This window comes from Dryobates pubescens, chromosome 8 (assembly GCF_014839835.1).
Source record: "Dryobates pubescens isolate bDryPub1 chromosome 8, bDryPub1.pri, whole genome shotgun sequence".
Taxonomy (NCBI): Eukaryota; Metazoa; Chordata; class Aves; order Piciformes; family Picidae; genus Dryobates; species Dryobates pubescens.
In genome coordinates this window covers 10,275,067-10,293,183 of record NC_071619.1, presented here as the reverse complement: position 1 = coordinate 10,293,183, position 18,117 = coordinate 10,275,067, and the positions used below count along the sequence as shown (strand labels likewise).

Here is an 18,117-nt window from a genome sequence, read left to right as displayed (position 1 = left end):
AGAAGTGAGGAGAATATGTAGTTTCTACATTCAGGTGGAAATGCTATGTCCAGCAGGAGCAGGGAGATGATTGTCCACTTGTACTTGATGCTGGTGAGACCACAGCTTGAATATTCTGTTCAGTTTTGGGCACCTCAATCCAAAGAGAGATATTGAGGTGCTGGAGTGAATGCACAGGAGGGCAACAAAGCTGAAAAAAAGGCCTGGAGAATAAATATCATGAATAGTGACTGAAGGAGCTGGGGCTGTTTAGTTTGAAAAAGAGGAGGCTGAGGGGAGACCTCATTGCTCTCTGCATCTACCTGAAAGGATGTTGTAGAGAGGTTGGTGCTGATCTCTTCTCACAGGTAATTAGTGATAGAACAAGAGGGAATGCCCTCAAGCTGCAAGACTGACATTAGGAAAAGTTTTTTTGCAGGAAGAGTAGTCAAGCATTGGAATGGACTTCCCATGGAGGTGGTTGAGTCACCAACCCTGGATGTGTTTAAAGGTCATTTAGATGTGATTCTTTGGGTTATAGTTTAGGGGTGAACTTTGTGGAGTAGTGTTACCGCTTGGACTTGATGATCCCAGAGTTCTTTTCCAACCTGAATGTTTCTGTGATTCTGTGGCTGAACCCTTATGGAGGAACTATATATTGCCATATATCTTTCACGAATAACAGTGACAGTCTCAAGCTGCGCCAGGGGAGGTTTAGACTCGAGGTGAGGAGAAAGTTCTTCACTGAGCGAGTTGTTCGTCATTGGAATGTGCTGCCCAGGGAGGTGGTGGAGTCACTGTCCCTGGAGGTATTCAAGAGGAGATTGGACGTGGTACTTGGTGCCATGGTCTAGTCGTGAGGTCTGTCCAGACAGGTTGGACTTGATGATCCTTGGGGTCTCTTCCAACCTTAGTTATACTGTGATACTGTGATACTGTGAAATTTCTTAAGGCACATGATTTGATTGATGCAAATATAGTCGTGATACTTTGGGGTTGTACTGAGGAAAGGTAACTGAGATTATTGCTTTGCCCTGCATCCTTAGGTTATCAACGAGAGAGATATCCTAGGATCTCAGCTAGTTCAGCGCCATGAAGAAGCAGCTCTGCTCTATGAAAAGATAAAAATACAGCAATCCATCTTAAACAAGGGTGAAGCCCAGTACCGACAGAGAATGGAAGACATGCGGCTTCTCAAGCTGGAGATCAAGAAACTCCGTCATGAGAAGGGAATACTTGGCAAGACTGTTGCGTGTGTGGAGGAGCTCAGGTAGAAAAGCTGATTGAATACATTTCCGTAGGACTGCATCCATGAATTTGAGATGGAAAATAGTTTTCATAAGTAGTAAAGATTAGTATCAACATTATACCTTGAAGAAAGGGATTGTTTGGTTTGACCTCAAACGCTCACCGGATTAAATTCACAAAACAATGAAAATATGAGAAGGAAGAAAGGAGGGAAAAAGACATCTTGCCCAAAGTTGAAATAGTGAATTAATGCCTATGGGATAAACTTGACAGACGGCAGCAGAAATAGTGTTCATAGTTCAGTGAGCTACTAGGTGGCATCCAAGGCCCAAATTAGTGGAACTGCTTTTTATTAGGCAATCTACAGAGGATGGGAAACACTTGATATATTTATAACAAACTTCTGCACATTTTCAGAGCTCTCTCCTTCCAGATTTAGATGCTGGCTTGCTCTGCAAGAAATAATCATTTTCATTTTCACTGAAGGTTGTGTTTCTTTAAGACAGGCTGCAGTCTCCTCCTCTGGCTTAATGTTTCCCTTCTGTTTTTTAATGCTCCTCTATTTGAGTTGTATTCTTTGCTGATGGGAAACTTGTAATTTTCTATGGAATAAGCCCTGGTTTGTAAGGAGAGGCAGCTATGTTTTTAGGAGATAACTGTCATACTAATTCTCTAATGCTACCACAGTTTTGGGTGAGATCTTTAGTTTAAATGTGTCAATATAATTCCATGGCTTTCACTGGTGCAAATTAACTTCAGTCCATGGTCAGTCCCAGTGACTCCAGTGGAATTATGCCAGTTTGATTTGATGTAACAGAAAGGAGAACTGGGCACGAAGCATTAGCAATTGCAGTTTTCATCGACTGACTGCAGACAGGAATAGGATTTGAACTTGCTGCCCACATGCATTCAGCTGAAAGTCTGTTACTGTATTGAAACCCAGTGATGGTAGTGAAGTATAGTGCAATGCATGCTGTGATGGGTGGATCAATTCTTGCTAACTGCATCAGCAATCATCTACTGTAATGAAGTCCAAAACCATCATGAAAACTGCCTGTCGAAAGACTCTATTTATCACTTGTGCTGCTAATTAGCTTTCTTGATTTGCCAATTGGAGATATGGGTTTTTTTCCTCTTCCATAACCTTGCTCAACCTCATATTTAAGAAAAGGTCCTTTTCTCTCTACTGAGCAAAATGCAACTCTGAGTTTGGCAGAAAATGATTCAGAGGTGGAGTAGGCACATGGTGATCCTGCCCCTTCTTTCCTCTTGGAGAACTTACAAGATCTGCTCACTGAAGGGCTAAGGGTTGGACCATTGCAAAATGTGTCTTTTTTTGCCTCCCTTCAATCCCACCTCCTTGAGAGGTAATAAGAGTAAAAGAAGTAAATCCTGGGTTCTCTAAAGAACAGTGTATATCATACTTATGTCCTAGAGTATGTTTTATTTACAGGACTGTGTGAGCCATGCAGATTTAAAGCCTTCTTTTAAACACAATCTGTTAGATTTAATACAGGGGTAACTGGATGGGATTCCATAACTGATTCATAGGTTACTCTGGATGAATTAAGTGTCTTTCTGTCCTCAATGTATGTAGGAAGATGTAGGCAGTGAGATCCAATAGATTGTGGAGTAGATTCTCTAGGAGCTGATGAAAAGTGAATGAAGATCTCTAACTGTGTTACCTTGTGGTTTCACCTGTTCAGTGCTATCAATATCAACTATTAATCACAAGATTCAGTTTGCCAGTGCTGAAGTGCATGGGAAAATTATTGGTTAATGTCCATATTAGTGCCTTGGTCACGCTGATGTGGTTTCAGTGTGGGTTTTTTTCTTTCTGTTTTATGCTGGTCTTAAGACAGGAGGTTCATCACATGCAGAAGGAGCTATTAAGGGAACAGACTCGGTGCAAAGTTTTGGAAGAAGAACTGGAGAATCCCTTGAATGTTCACAGATGGAGAAAACTAGAGGTGATCTGTCAGCATTTCAAGTTCCCAGAGTCCATATTACCAAATCAGGAACACAGCACAAAGCCTATTTCATTTACTGTAATGCAAATTATCTGGAGGGGCAGGCACACTGAAAATTTCCATAGTACCAGTGGAATGGTTAACTGCTGAATGGTTTCCTTGCACAATGCAATCAGTGTCATTTTCTCAATGAAAAATTGCAGAGGAATTTGTAAAGAGCCAGTCAAATGCTAAAGGGAGTAGGAATGCATAAGGTGAATTTTGAAGGGGGTGATTCCTTAGCATGGTTGACAAGAAAGAACTATATCTTTTCCTTATCATCCTCTATCCTCACCAGTTAGGGAGATGTATATGGGAAGAAAGGCAGAATTACACAGAGTCATGGAACAGGTAGTCTGGGGAATGGACAGACATGAAACCAGAAGGTAAATTACACTTGTGAGAAGAGGCCTCCACATAAACAGTGGTGGGCTTACATTGCACGTACTGTGAGTTCAGATGTTACATATGCAGCAGGTCTAACTTTTCACACCATCTAAACCTGCCAGATGAATGGGGAAAAATCAGAAACATCTGTAAAGCACAGACCCAATATACCAACTTCAGCTGGCATCACTGGGTATTTTTGAAGTAAGTCAGAGCCAGCTGAGATCTCTCTGCCACATGAGTCTCTGATTTGATGCCAGCCTGGGTTGTTCAGCTGCTCTAATAATGAGTGGTAACGTGCTAGTACCTACAGAAGTGGAGCTGAGTATGTTGGCTATGCTTACTCCATGATAGTTAATTTCTCATCTCTCCCTGCTGAGCTTAAAGCTGAATGGTGTGCTTAGCGGTTCTCATGGAAGGGAAATAAAAGAGAGGATGCTGAATTAGGTTAAAGACCTCTAGGTACAATTTGCAAAAGCACCTGGTAACAAAGGAAAATCAAGCTAGTCAAAATATCCAAATACCCAGGAAAATGAATGCATAAAGAGACATGTAATGGGAAATTACTTCTTCCCATTCTAGGTCACTTGTTCGTACTTGGAATGCAGAAAGGCCAGCAGATGGCAAGATCCTTATGAAATAATCCTGATGGGGGTTTGGTTCAGTTCCTAATGAATAAACACCCTCATATCACTGCAGTTGTTACACACAAATTGACAGGATGTTTGGGAAGGGCTATAAAAAAATCAGGGACTGAGTGGGTCACGGGGACTAAACTGCTTTTTAGCCTGGTTGCTCAGGAAATGGTTTTGTGAGCTCTGCATCCCTAGCTGTGTTAGTGTCCCAATTACACCTCAATTGATTAGTCAATTTAGATAAAATCAGACAAAAGATTAAGAGCTACAAGGTACCATGTTTTTTATAAACTCAAGGAAATACACAGAGAACAGGACTTTTGGTGCTCCTCTACTGCACTGGATTTAATCCCTATGAGACACCACATGAGAGGGGAGAAACAATAAGAGGTCTTGCGAATCCCTGAGTGGGGAAAGGGTTCACTCAGAGTTTTCATTAATGGATTCAACAAGAGGATACAAAGTGGTGAAAAAGTAAACTTGGCAGGCTGCTCCTTACAAAATTACTTGTTTGCTCCATGGAGCTCCCTCCAGATGCAATCTGTGACAAAAGGATGGAACGGGAAGAAGGAGAGACATCTGTTAGCTTCTGGTCTTAACAGGCTATGTAGACAGAGGGCAATGATATAGTGCCTACACTCTGTCACCTTTTTAAGCACCTAATTCTGTTGAAGAATGAGAATCCACACATATGGATGTTTTAAAGCCTCATAATAATTCATCAGCCTACCCCCATAATTTATTCCTCTTAACTTCTCAACCTGTTTCAAGACTACATTGCAGTTACTCTTTCTTTTGGTCAAGAGAAAAATCTTTCTCTTCCTAAAACTTGGCTGGTATTGTCTGAAATTCTTAAAACACCGTGAGGTAATTGCCCTGCTCTTCATTTGTCAGTTTCTGCTGAAATTTATATATCAGCCTCCTTTTTCTTCCTTTCCATGTGGTTCTACCAATCTTTGTTGGTCAGGGTTTAAGTTTATGTTTAGTTGTTCTCAGGAGGATTCATAAGGGTAGTAGTGTTAAACATGAGCACGTTTCAACTGATCTTCAAGAGGCAGAGATTCAACTGAGGGCTGCTTGTATAGATGCTATTTAAAACCCCCCAACATTCCCCCCTGATTTTATATTTGTCACCTTTGAACATGCAGATGTTATGGTTTTCATTTGCAAGCAAGAAACACTAACATTGCTCTGCTCTTGCCTAGGCCAGTGACCCAGGTACTTATGAACTGATTCAGAAAGTACAGAGACTCCAGAAGCAGCTTATCAGCAAGACAGGTGAAGTGATAGAGAAAGAACTGCTCCTTCAGGTACTGCAGCATCATTATTTTGTTGTATCTTATTAACACATATGACTTACCCTGCATTCTCTGACTGCTTGGGTGTGCTTCCTGAATGTTCTCTAGATGCCTGACTTTGAATTTCTTTTGCATGCCCCTTGGAAAGCTTTAGATGGCAGCACTGACTCACTAAAGAGAACAAATAGCATCTGATTAGGTGATTTCTGTATTCTGGTTTCTGATACCTGGGCAACTCTGAAAAGTAAAATTAAAGGTTTGCTTCAGTTTATTCATGTCATAATTTGGTGTTTAGTCAGTGTTAGACCTTTGTAAAGGGCTTTTTGTCCTTTTAACCACACCTGTTATGACCAGGATATGAAGGAAAATCCTTGTTGGATTGTATTTGTGCTTAGCTTGGCTTTTGGCAGAAGGAATCCTACAGAGTTTCTGTGATTTAGATAGGTTGCTGTCTGGGCCACTTTTGACCTCAAGATCTTGGTGCTGAGCTTTGCCAAAAGCTAATTCTTGTGATAGCTTATCTTTAACTGTCAGATGTCCATTAATCCCAGTAATACCAATTAAGATTTATGGTGTAGAATCAAGGAGAGACTATATTCCTATACTGCAAACATTGCTATCAAACATATATATCTATATTAAAAAAAAAAAGACTGTCCTTGGGCTTCAATCATAGTTGTAAAAGTGGAAAGTTTATCTCCTTTTCTCTGGTGACTGCAGAGATAGCTACAGTTTCCCAAATCTAGGTATGATTTTTAACATCTTGGTTTCATGGTCTAGTCATGAGGTCTGTGGAGACAGGTTGGACTTGATGATCCTTGGGGTCTCTTCCAACCTTAGTTATACTGTGATACTGTAATAGTCTTGATATCTATATTGAGTATCACTCAGTGGAGAGTGCATTGTGACCTGAATCTCCTGTCTCAAGAATTAGCTCAGCAGATGCTGTCAAGGTGGGGTTTCTCTCTCCTTCTTTCTTGTTTTGTAGGGAAAAAAAATAGATCTTCAATTTTATTTGAAGGTAATGTATGAAATATGATGCCTTTGCCTGGAAAAAGGTAATCTTTCTTGCATAGCACTGAAATGCTGTCAATGAAATAGTTTGTTAGCTTAAACAAAATGTAGCAAAAATAGCTTCAAAATTCCTGTGCTTTACCTGTGCACAAGCCCAATTCTGTTAGATTTTTATATAGTATCTCTTTCACATCTTGCATCTTCCTGAGTCTGCTCCCATTTAGCCATTATCATTATTTAGAAGTGAGGAACTGAGATACAGAGGCATTAAATTGCCTGCCCAAGAAGATCTTTGAAATAATAGATATTTAAGACTATGGCACTATGCTAGCTATTGCCACAATCTTTCTGTCCATACAGCAGTTCTTCTGTGGCAATTCTGTGGGATTTTTTTGTTACTTTCCCAAATTTAGTCAGAATTTGGCTATAAAAAAGTCAACTACTACATCTAGAATCTCTATTGAGGTCCTATACATTCAAGGTTGGCTGCCTGACCACCCTAGTGGCCTACAATGATAGAGTGACTATATCAGTGGATAAGGGAAGAGCTATGGATGTTGTCTGTCTGGACTGTCAGGCCTTTGACAAGGTCTCCCATAGCATCCCTTTCTTCAAATTGGAGACACAGGGATTTGATGGGTGGAATGTTGGGTGGTTAAGGAATTGGTTGGATGGTGATATCCAGGGGTAGTGGTCAACAGTTTGATGTTCAGATGGAGACCAGTGACAAGTGGTCTCCACAGAGGTTTTTACTGGGTCCAGTGCTGTTTAATGTATTTGTCAGTGCCACAGACAATGTGATCAAGTGCAGCCTCAGCAACTTTGCAAACAGCACCAAGATGGGTGGTGTACTTAATGCACCAGATGGATGGGATGCCAGCCAGAGTGACATGGACAAGCTTGAAAAGTGGATGTGTGTGAACCTTGGGAGGCTCAACAAGGCCAAGTATCAGGGTCCTGCACCTGGTTCAGGGCAACCTCTGATACCAGTACAGCTCAGAGCATGAAGAGATTGAGAGCAGCCCTGTAGAGAAGGACTTGGGGGTACTGGTGAAGGAAAAGCTGGACATGAGCTGACAGTGTGCGCCTGCAGCCCAGAAGGACAGCCATGTACTGGATTGCATCAAAAGAAGTATCACCATCAGGTCGAAGGAGGTGATTCTGCTCCTCTGCTGTGTCCTGTGCTGAAGTCCTCAGCACAGGAAAGACATTGACCTATTGGAGCAGGTCCAGAGGAGGGCCACAAAAATGATCAGAGAGCTGGAACACCTCTCCCAGGAAAAAAAGGCAGAACATGTGGGGATTGTTGAGCGTGGAGAGGGCTCCAGGGAGACCTTCTAGTGGCCTTATAAGAAGGACAAACATATTGGCAGGGCCTGTTGCGTCAGGACAAGGTGTAATGGTTTTAATCTGAAAGCAGCTAGATTTAGACTAGATATAAGGAAGACATTTTTGACAATGAGGGTGGTGAAACACTGGCACAGGGTTCTCAGAGAGGAAGTAGAAGCACTATATCTCGAAACATTCAAGATCAGGCTGGATGGGGCTCTGAGTAATGTGATCTAGTTGAAGATGTTCCTGTTCATTGCAGGGGATGTTGGACTAGATGACCTTTAAAGGTCTCTTCCAACCCAAACTATTTTATGATTCTGTGATTAATTCAGGCACCAATTTCCTGTGCAAGAATGCTGAAATGAACATCTCTCTCTGAGACTCTGATGGTAAAGAGAAGACTGAAAATACCATGCTCCACATTCTTTTCAGGGCTTTGCCACTGATTTTGCTGAGCTCCTTTCTGTTTTGCCACAGTGTTTTTAAGTCTTCCACAATGACTGAATTAGTGCCCTTTCACAGGAGAGTGTAAGTAAGAAGGTGTAACCAAAGACTGAGGACATGCCCCCCAGCTCATTTCCTCAAAGGGTTATGTGTCCTACTGAATAGGTCATTGACGTTGGGCTTGCAAGTGTACTAGATGAGCTGCTTCTGCTAAGTGGCTGGATAACCTTGGACAAGTCATTTTGGTATTCTTTGTACTAGTTTTCCTTGGTATGATGATAAAATCTGTTTTGTGAAGTGATACTCTGTTACTCACTAAAGCAAAGTTCTCTCTAGTAATTTATGAAAATTATCATAGAATCATAGAATGGGAGGAAGGGACTTCCACAAGTCATCCAGTCCAACCCCCTCTGCAGTAAGCAGGGGCATGCTCAACTAGATCAGCCTGCCCAGAGCTCTATTAAGCCTCACCTTGGATATCTTCAGGGATGGGGCCCCAACCACCTCCCTGGGCAAGCTGTTCCAGTTCCATGACTCTCATGGTAAAGAACCTTTTCCTAACATCCAATCTAAATCTACTCTTCTCTAGTTTGAAGCCATTGCCCCTTGTCCTATCACAGCAGACCTTTGTAAACAGTCTCTCTCCATCCTTCTTGTAGGCTTCATTCAGGTACTGTAAGGCTGCTATTAGGTCTTCTCAGAGCCTCCACTTTTCCAGGCTGAACAACCCCAGCTCCCTCAGCCTGTCTTTGTAGCAGAGGTGTTGTAACCCCCCGATCATTTTCATGTCTCTCTTCTGGACCTGCTCCAATAGGTGTATAGGAGGGCCACAAAAATGATGCTATCATGTTCCAGACTCTTCTGGTGAAAGAGTGAGCCAGAGGAACACCTCCAGCAGAAGGAAATTAATGGAGAGCAGTAATGCTAACTATCCAAAGGGAGCTGAGCTGTGGACACCAGGAAGGTTGCTTCACCAAATCCCCCTTCTGGGCAGTTACCCTTATTCAGTGGAGTGTAGGTTTGGATCCTGACTGAAAGATAGACTTATGGAAAACAGTAGCAATTCAGCTCCCGTTTCCAGACTTTTGAATTTTTGTCCCCTCAATATAGTTTGTCTTGCCTACTGAATTTGCTGTCTGATTAGTATAACAGCCACTGTATAACATACTGCTCCCTCATAAGCCATAAAGCCTGAGCATCCTTTTTCTTAACTTTTTTTTAATCCTGGTAAATCCTCTCATCCTTAAAGCCATTCAGTGTCTGTTTTTTCATGGATCTTTTCTGGAAGTCAGCTCAGTTCAGTTCAGTCTCTGCTCATTTGCAGGGCTGGGGGAGTTACTGATAGCTTAGCCTGTACTCAGAATTGGATATTGCAGATAGCTGAGGGCTACAAAGAGGTCTGAGAACCACTGCTTTCCCCATGCTGTGCTTGCTTGCAAAAGTCACACCTCCTCACCCCCAGTCATCTTCATCTTCACTTTGCCCTGCGACAAGGGCACAGCCATTGCGTGTATCTGCTCTCAAATGATCTTCCTCTCTTGCTTGCTGTACAGAACCATTTTTCTGTGTGTGTAGTCATTGTGCTGGCAGATAGGATATTTGCTGAAGGTGAAGCTTGAGATTGTCTGTGTCTGTATATTATGTGACTTAAATTTCCTCATATCAAAGCATGGTAATAAAATAAAGTGAAAAAAATTATGTGGATTGATTACTGTGTATTAAAAACAACTTTGGAAAACCCCCCATCTTTCCACATGTGGCAAACAGCAACAGAACAAGAGGACACAGTCTCAAGCTGCACAGAGGGAATTTTAGGCTTGAGCTTAGAAAGATATTCTTCACAGAAAGAGTGATTACCCATTGGAATGGGCTGCTCAGGGAGGTGGTGGAGTCAGCATCCTGGAGGTGTTTAAGAAAGGACTGGATGAGGCACTTAGTGCCATGGTCTAGTTCATTAGGTAGTGTTGGGTGATCAGTTGGACTTGGTGATCTTGGAGGTCTCTTCCAACCTGGTTGATTCTGTGATTCTGTGAAATGGTTCAGCCCAGTGTCAGCAACTTACAGTTTGATTTGTAGGATATTCACCTTGCTGCAGTCTCATGCAGAGCCAGAGTGTTGGTATAAGGAAAAAGAATTCCACTTGTACTGTGTGTGTTGTAGTTCTGTTTTCTAGCTGTTACCTTTATATTTATTTTTTTTTGGTAAATAGTATTTTAAATAAAAGTTGGTTTATTCAGGGAACAACATTTCAGAATGAGCTGAATATATAAATGGAAATTGTTGCAAAGTAAGGATTATGGTGTAGAGATTCATGCAGAAAAGCTTCTGCTTGCTTTACCAGAGCTTGATGGGTATGTGATCCTATCCTTCTTACTTACTTTTTCAGTATTTCTCACCTTTGGAAAAGATGCAGCAGTAAAAGCATGCTACAGTCTGTGCTGTGTGGTTAAGAGAATGATCCATTACGTTTCACTCAGAAAATGTTGATTGCTGATAGTGTAGGAAGAACCCAGCTTGACTCTAAAGTCCCATACAAAGATCTCTCTTAACCTGCCAGCAGGGCAAATTTTTTGTATCAGGCATTTACTGAGAGGTATTGAATATGCAGCATGATGATGCTGGGTTTTTATAGAATTACCTTTTAGAGGTGAACACTTTAAAAAAGGTGTAGAAAGATGTCCCATGGTATAGAAAATACTGAACTCTTTTCTTGTTCCTGATTTATCTGTGCCCTGTAGCCACAGCATCCTGTGTTATAACCTATCAGCTCTCATAAACCAAGTAAGTGTGGACATCCTGAGACTTTGAAGAGTAGCTGCAAAGCAGGAGGTCATACTTTCTCCTTTAACTCAGACATTCTCACAGTTGTGAGGTGTTGTGCTGACAAAAAATGCTGACTTAAAAATTGTATCAAAAATCAAGGTCTTGAATACTCATGGCCAATAAAAATCCAATGGCAATTTAGCCAAACGTAGGAAATGTTGTTTCAGGGTTAGCCAGCTTCCATGTTAGAGCCATTACCTTCCTTCTGAACCTGTGCAATTAGAAGATAAAGCATATTTGTGTTTCTTCTTGAGTAATACTGCAGGACTTGGTGGAGGAATACCTTGTGTGTTAACCAAAGGATTTCCTGATTGGGTGACGGACTCTGTGAACCCATCTGCTATGAACAAAATGTGTTGTGTGGCCATAAGGATATGTGTAGTGATTAATAAATGGCAGTGCTCTGCTGAACAAATCCTGACTGCAAAAGAGGTACTTGCTCACTTTGCACGTGGGGCATATCCCTGTTCTGATCTGCTGCGTGCTGTACAGTGATGTGGCACGCTCACAGTGGTTTGCCTTGTTAGGATTATGATTGGTGTGGTTTTAGCAATTTCCCCCATTAAAAGTGAATTATTCACTGCTGTATTTGTTTCAAATTTAGTTCTGTCTCTTCAGAGTGAGCCCTTCTAATTTGGTTTTATGTCTGACTGAGTGGAATTTTATTCAGCTGCACATCTTGGAATGGGTAGCAGCGGGAAGATTCACATTATATGCCAGTTTCCTCTGTTGTCAGTCATCTCAGAAGGTTGTTCATAAATGTAAAAGAGAGAGATGTGCAGCTAAGGTAATTCGTGGAGTGCAGGCAAGGGCAAATGTGTCTCATTTAAACCTGCCATGTGGTAGTGAAAACTATAGTTTTTCTGTACATGTGTATTTTGTAATCACTATTATTTTGAGTTCTTATTCAGTATTGTTTCAATTTGTCAGTAATCACAAACCATAACTGGGCAGTCAGGATGTGATGCTTCCAGACTGTTAGAACCTTGAGCTCATAGTTTCAGAGTGCAAGGGCAAAAGGCATGATTAGCTCATATATCTGACTCAGAGATTACAGCCAGATAACACCCACATGTCCCTGTACAGAGCCAAGTTTTGAGCTAAGTTTCAATCCCCTCCAAAGAACTGATGGTCCCACTGACAGAGAGTAGGAGGAGGAGGGGGGATGCTGCTGTCTCCAGTATAAATCAACAGTTTGGTTTCAGGTATTGTAAGATACAGGGAGGAGAGAGAGTAAGAGACTTTCTCTGTGACCTTGGGCAGCTTACTTAGCTTTTGCATGCCTTACATCAAGGGAAAAGAGAATAAAATAATCTCCACTCTTGTAGTGGTGTGTGAATGAATATATTAAAGACATGACTCAATTTAGTAGTAATAATAGCTAGCTAAGCACTCAAAATAGGCAGATGTTTTATTTCGTTTGTGCTGACTTCATAGTAGAGCTGTTCTATCCAATTTGAGGTGCTTGTTGCTATAGTGTCTGAGCACATACATAATCATCTTTATTTCTCAGAGCTGGTACTATAGTTTCATAAAGAAACCTGCTTGAGAACAGTCTGTTACCATGTGGGTTTGTGCAGGCTGACAGTTACTGAAATCAAAGTTTTCTCCCAGCTAGTGGAGGAGCTTTGGGATCTGCTTCCATATATTCATTACACAAACATGTTCTGCCCCTTTATTATCTAAAATACTAATGTTTTTCAACCTTCTATCATTTTATCCAGTCCAGTTCATGAGAACCTAATTCTTTCTTTCCTTAGCTTGGCAGTTTCCTGAAGCATGCTTCTGCTAGATTCTTCATTTCTCTCCCAATGCTTCATGTAGCTTCCATTACACAGAACATAACACAGAAAAATGTGCTCCAATGCCCACAGAATCACAGAACAGTAAGGGTTGCAAGGGACCTCTGCAGATCATCTAGTTCAACCCCCATGCTGCAGCAGGATTACCTAGAGTAAATCATCCAGAAACATGTTCAGGTGGGTTTTGAATGTCTCCAGAGGTGGTGAATTCACAAGCTCTCTGGGTAGCCTGTTTCAGTGCTCTGTCAGTAAGAGATTTTCTCATCAGACAGCCTGCTAAGGAAAATAGGAGAAGATTTTTTTTTATTACCTGCCTTTATATTGGTATTCCTAAGGCCCAGTTCAGTTTTATCTACCTATTATCTGTACATCTTCAAAATGGCTGAGATTTACTTTACCCTCTCAGGTTTGGCATTTATGTATTTTTGGTGCTGAGCACAATTCTACTTGGATCTGAGAGTGTGAGCTACTTGCACGTTACGTGCAGGGGAGATAGGCTGAGTTGGAGACTTTTTTGGCACAACTGTCTATTTTCATAAAAATAACTGCAATTCACTTCAGCAAACTAATGACTGTAGAATCCCTAAGAGTCTCTTTTGACCTGGCCATTGTTGTTTCTCTGTCATCTTGTCTTTAGAGAGATTTTACCAGAGGCACTTTGGGAGAGTGCTTTATGCCCTCTGAAACTTACAGGTGAGCAACAAAACCCACTGCCAAAATACTTTCTTGACTGCTCCTTTAAAATTTATATGTGAAGTCAGCATGTTGAAGGGATATTTCAACCTGAAAATGAAAAGGGAAGTTTTCTTTTTGGCTTTTTATCTTTTACTAGGACTTAGCTTTTTTTCTGTTTCTATTTCCTGAAGGATTTGACTTCCTCTGGAAGTACTGGCTTTCTTGTTCTATCTTGCAACTGAAGCTAGCACTTCTTTCCTCCTCAATTAAAGGGGTGAGCATATTGAGCTCTAGGCCTTTTCTACACTTAGAACTACCATTCCTACTGGCACTTTTCTGGTTTAACTTATACCAGTTATTGAATGGCACAAGACTCTCATGCCACTACAGTCAGCCAGTAGCATAGCTAGTGGCATAGCCACTAGCCTAGCCAGTAGCTGGTGTGGCTATGCCAGCACAAAGAAATTGCACCACTGACTGAGAAGGCTGAGTTGGCAAAACTTCAAGCCATTGAAAAACAAAACAAAACAAAACAAAAACCAACCAGAAAAAAAATATGTTTTCCTGTCCTTATAAAATCTAAGGGGTGTTACATGTCTTAGGGAAGAGAGAGAAACCAGTACCTGGTTGAGTGTGGATTTGGAGTTTATCACTCCAGTTCTGAGTTAGTGGCCTGAATTTCAAGGGATTTATGCTGGAATATAGAAATGAGAAGTACAGTAAGGACTCAGGCCTAACATTTACTTTTTGGCTTTCAGCTGAGTGTGAATCATAAGGAAAAAGTTTAGTTCCCCAATGCCATGCAGAATTAGGTACTGGTGTGCCAAGGACACTGTAAGAATTGCCTTAATTTGACTTGGATTTCAAAGAGAGTTTATATTCTTTTTTCAAATTAAAAAACCGAATGTATTCTCATGAACTCTGGCTGTAACCCACTTCTAACTAGTGGTGAACAAAAATGATCTAATTATCAGCACAATATTTTGGTGCACAAAAGTCTACCAAGTAACTGCCATCAAATTAATTTCAGTCCAGTGCATTAAATCTGATTTGAACTGGAGTCTCCCATGCAGTGTGAAGTGAGATATGAGAGTACTTAATGCATTGACTCATCCTCTAGGGCTAGTTTTTCAGGATCTTTCCTCCTTGTGCCTTTTTCTTATTTCCATTTTATTGTGCTTGAAATGCTCATTGATTAACTAGGGCTTTGATTAGGGATTTTAACTTTGACTGCAAGTGGAAATGTTTTGTGGTTTACTATTGACGGTAAGCTGAAGGATCAGTGTCTTTTAGTGAGTCTGTGCCTGGTGTGATGATTTCTCCAGACAATTAGCATTTCTCTACTGCCTTTTGTTCTGACACAGATACTATGTTTCCAATTAGCTTGTTTATTTATTTTTTTAAATGACTGTGTATACAGAAGAGTTCTTTAATGGTAGAACCACTCACACTGGAGCAGCTTGTAGAATCACTGCGTTCATTCTCAGCACAACTTACCTGGGCTTGTATCCAGGCCTGTGATGGTACAATAAGTAATCGTCTCTCACCAACAGGAAAGCTAAGAGTCATGTGTGTGAAGGTCTGTTGAAGGTCTACAGATCTACCTGAAAGTTTTGTGTAAGCCTTAAGAGTTCATCAGTGATTTGAGGGATGCTCAGTTCCCTCCCTAGCTCTCCTCAGAAACGAGTTGATTTCTATTTCTGCATATTTTTGAATACACTTCTTGGCACATTAGTTTATTTTAGCTCTTCTAATCTCAGTCCATCTAGAATTAGAAGATGTTCTATGCTATAGAAATGTAAAGCCTGATAAACTGCTCTTAAAAGCACACTGACATTTATGTTCTTTCCCTTCTCCCACACACGTTGCAATTCAAATGGAAGAGAATAAAGTCCTTCCAGGAAAATAGCTTTGAAAAAACAGGTAGGAAAGGTGCTGATCACTTTAATTTCACTGGTGAAAATAATCATCTGCCCTTTAGAGTAAGAAAATAGTTTTCCAGTAAAAATAGTGCAAATATATCTGGCACTGGTAAATGGGAAGCAAAGCAGATTAGTTAGTGGCCAAAGCAAGCGTTTTTGGTGAAGAATTTTCTTACTGGAAGTGTTTGGGTTTTACTGAATCTTTGTGGAACTACATTGACCTCATAAACAAAACAGATTTCCAGTGATATGTGGTTTTGGACAGAAGCAAGGGGCAAATTTATTCCAGAAATTAGAAGAAAATAGATCAGAGTAACTTCTGAGAATCTGCACCATTTTTAGCTGCTCTAATGGCATTTCAGTAAGAAATATTCAGATGGCATTTACAAAGATAAAGAAGTTGGAAGTGGAGTAAAAATCTCTTCGGGTTTATAGGTGACAAATGTTCCTGAATACAGAATCTGTTGTTGTTTTTTTTTTTTTCTGAGGAGAATTGATGTATTTAGTTGACTTTGAGCTTGAAAGGGAACTGTAGAGGTTGTCAGATGCAAGATTGCCTCATGCAAGACTGATTTAATTACACAAATACATCCTTGATAAGTGAATATCAAATATAAATTGATTTCCTCTACTCTAATACACATACTGCCAGTCTGTGAGTCTTAGCATGTATGAAGAGATTTCCCATCTCAAAGTCTACTGTCATTTCTGGTTGTGACTCTTCTCCCTATTGCTGTAGTCTAGCCCTGGTGTTTCTAAAAAGCGAGGAGCTGATGTGTTGGCTTACTCAGCATGAAGGGAGCTTAGGAGAGCAATTTTCATTTCTCTGTACCTCTGAGAAGTTTTAGTGAATTTTGACAGTTCGTGTAGCAACTCTTTCTGTGTAGCCCTCTTGTAGAATGAGAAGAGGATCACTGCCCTGGCTGGAAGCAGTGATTTGCTGCACCTTGAGTACTGTGTCCAGTTCTGGGCCCCTCAGTTTAGGAAGGATGTTGACTTGCTGGAACGTGTCCAGAGAAGGGCAACAAAGCTGGGGAGGGGTTTGGAGCACAAGCCCTATGAGGAGAGGCTCAGGGAGCTGGGGTTGCTTAGCCTGGGGAAGAGGAGGCTCAGGGGAGACCTTCTTGCTCTCTACAACTACTTGGAGGGAGGTTGTAGCCAGTTGAGGGTTGGTCTCTTCTCCCAGGCAACCAGCACCAGAGCAAGAGGACACAGTCTCAAGCTGCACCGGGGAGGTTTAGGCTGGATGTTAGGAAGAAGTTCTTCATAGAAAGAGTGATTGCCCATTGGAATGGGCTGCCGAGGGAGGTGGTGGAGTCACCATCACTGGAGGAGTTTAGGAAGAGACTTGATGGGGTGCTTGGTGCCATGGTTTAGCTGATTAGATGGTGTTGGATGATAGGTTGGTCTCAATGATCTCAAAGGTCTTTTCCAACCTGGTTAATTCTATTCTATTCTATTCTAGTCTATTCTTGTCTGGTCTAGTCTAGTCTATTCAGCATAAGTACATAAATAACCTTCAAATACTGAAAAGAGGAGGTCGTGTAAATACCCAAGGTACATCACTGTCATCTGTAACCTGCATCAGAAAAGCTGAAACTACGACCAACAATGTATTTTATTCCAATGAGTTACATCTGGTTTGAACCAAGAAACCCTGAGCATGGATACCTTGTGTCACTAGATTTAAAATATTTTGTCAAATGACCCTTTTCTAACATTGTTAGCTTCAACAATAGTTTGCTAGAATCATGCTTGAGTAAAAAGTTCAGGAATTGGTCCACTAAATAACAAATAACTGAAAACAAATGTGTTTACTCCTCATTCCTGTATTCAGCATGTATCTGGGAAGGAAATAAATCTGCTGTGCACCCCAGGGTAAAGTATATTAATCAACCAGTTATCTTGTTAAGGGAAAGTAAATGACTTGCTGTGCTGACTGAATACATTCAGTGCACAAACTTTGCAGTGCTGTTAACAATCCAATACTGACTGTCAGCCGTCCAGAAGTTGCTAGAAGAGTTAAAGTACTGGAGGAGTGCAACAGCAGTGTAGCAATACATTCCTAAGCCCACATTACGTAGTGCGGCCCAGAGCTAGCTGCAGATCTTTATTATTCAGGCATACCCTTTGGCAGGTGTTTCTGCACTGAGGCAAGGGTGTTCTGCTCTTACATCAGCAGCAAGATTTGGACAATCTACAGTATTCCATTTGGTCATTAGTTACTGTTTTGCATGATAGTTCCAACAACAAGAAGAAAACCCAATACGTAAGACATTCCCCGGGGACAGGCTAGATATAATCTATTTTGGATTACTTACTTTCATTCTTATAGGAGTGTGAATGGTGCTGTCGTTGAGGAAACACAGGCAGAAAGATGCAGCAGCACTAAGGCTGGTTTGGAGCAGTTAGAGGCAGGCAGTTACAGTCTCTGTGTTGGCACTTTTTTAAAAAAGGGACCTTAAAATTGGACACACAAGGGCACAAAAAAGGTGTAGATATAACCCTCTTCCTCCATTCTTCACTTGGAGACCTCCAGACATGAGCTG

General features: G+C 41.1%; 1 protein-coding gene across 1 annotated transcript in view; it reads left to right on the top strand.

Annotated features, from left to right (window-relative positions):
• CFAP58 (cilia and flagella associated protein 58) overlaps positions 1-18,117 on the top strand; it is a 62,492-nt gene that overhangs the window by 28,812 nt on the left and 15,563 nt on the right. The window contains exons 14-16 of the mRNA XM_054163590.1: positions 1,026-1,249; positions 3,086-3,197; positions 5,464-5,568. Of these exons, the coding sequence (XP_054019565.1) occupies positions 1,026-1,249; positions 3,086-3,197; positions 5,464-5,568 (441 nt within the window). The remainder of the gene's footprint in view (positions 1-1,025; positions 1,250-3,085; positions 3,198-5,463; positions 5,569-18,117) is intronic.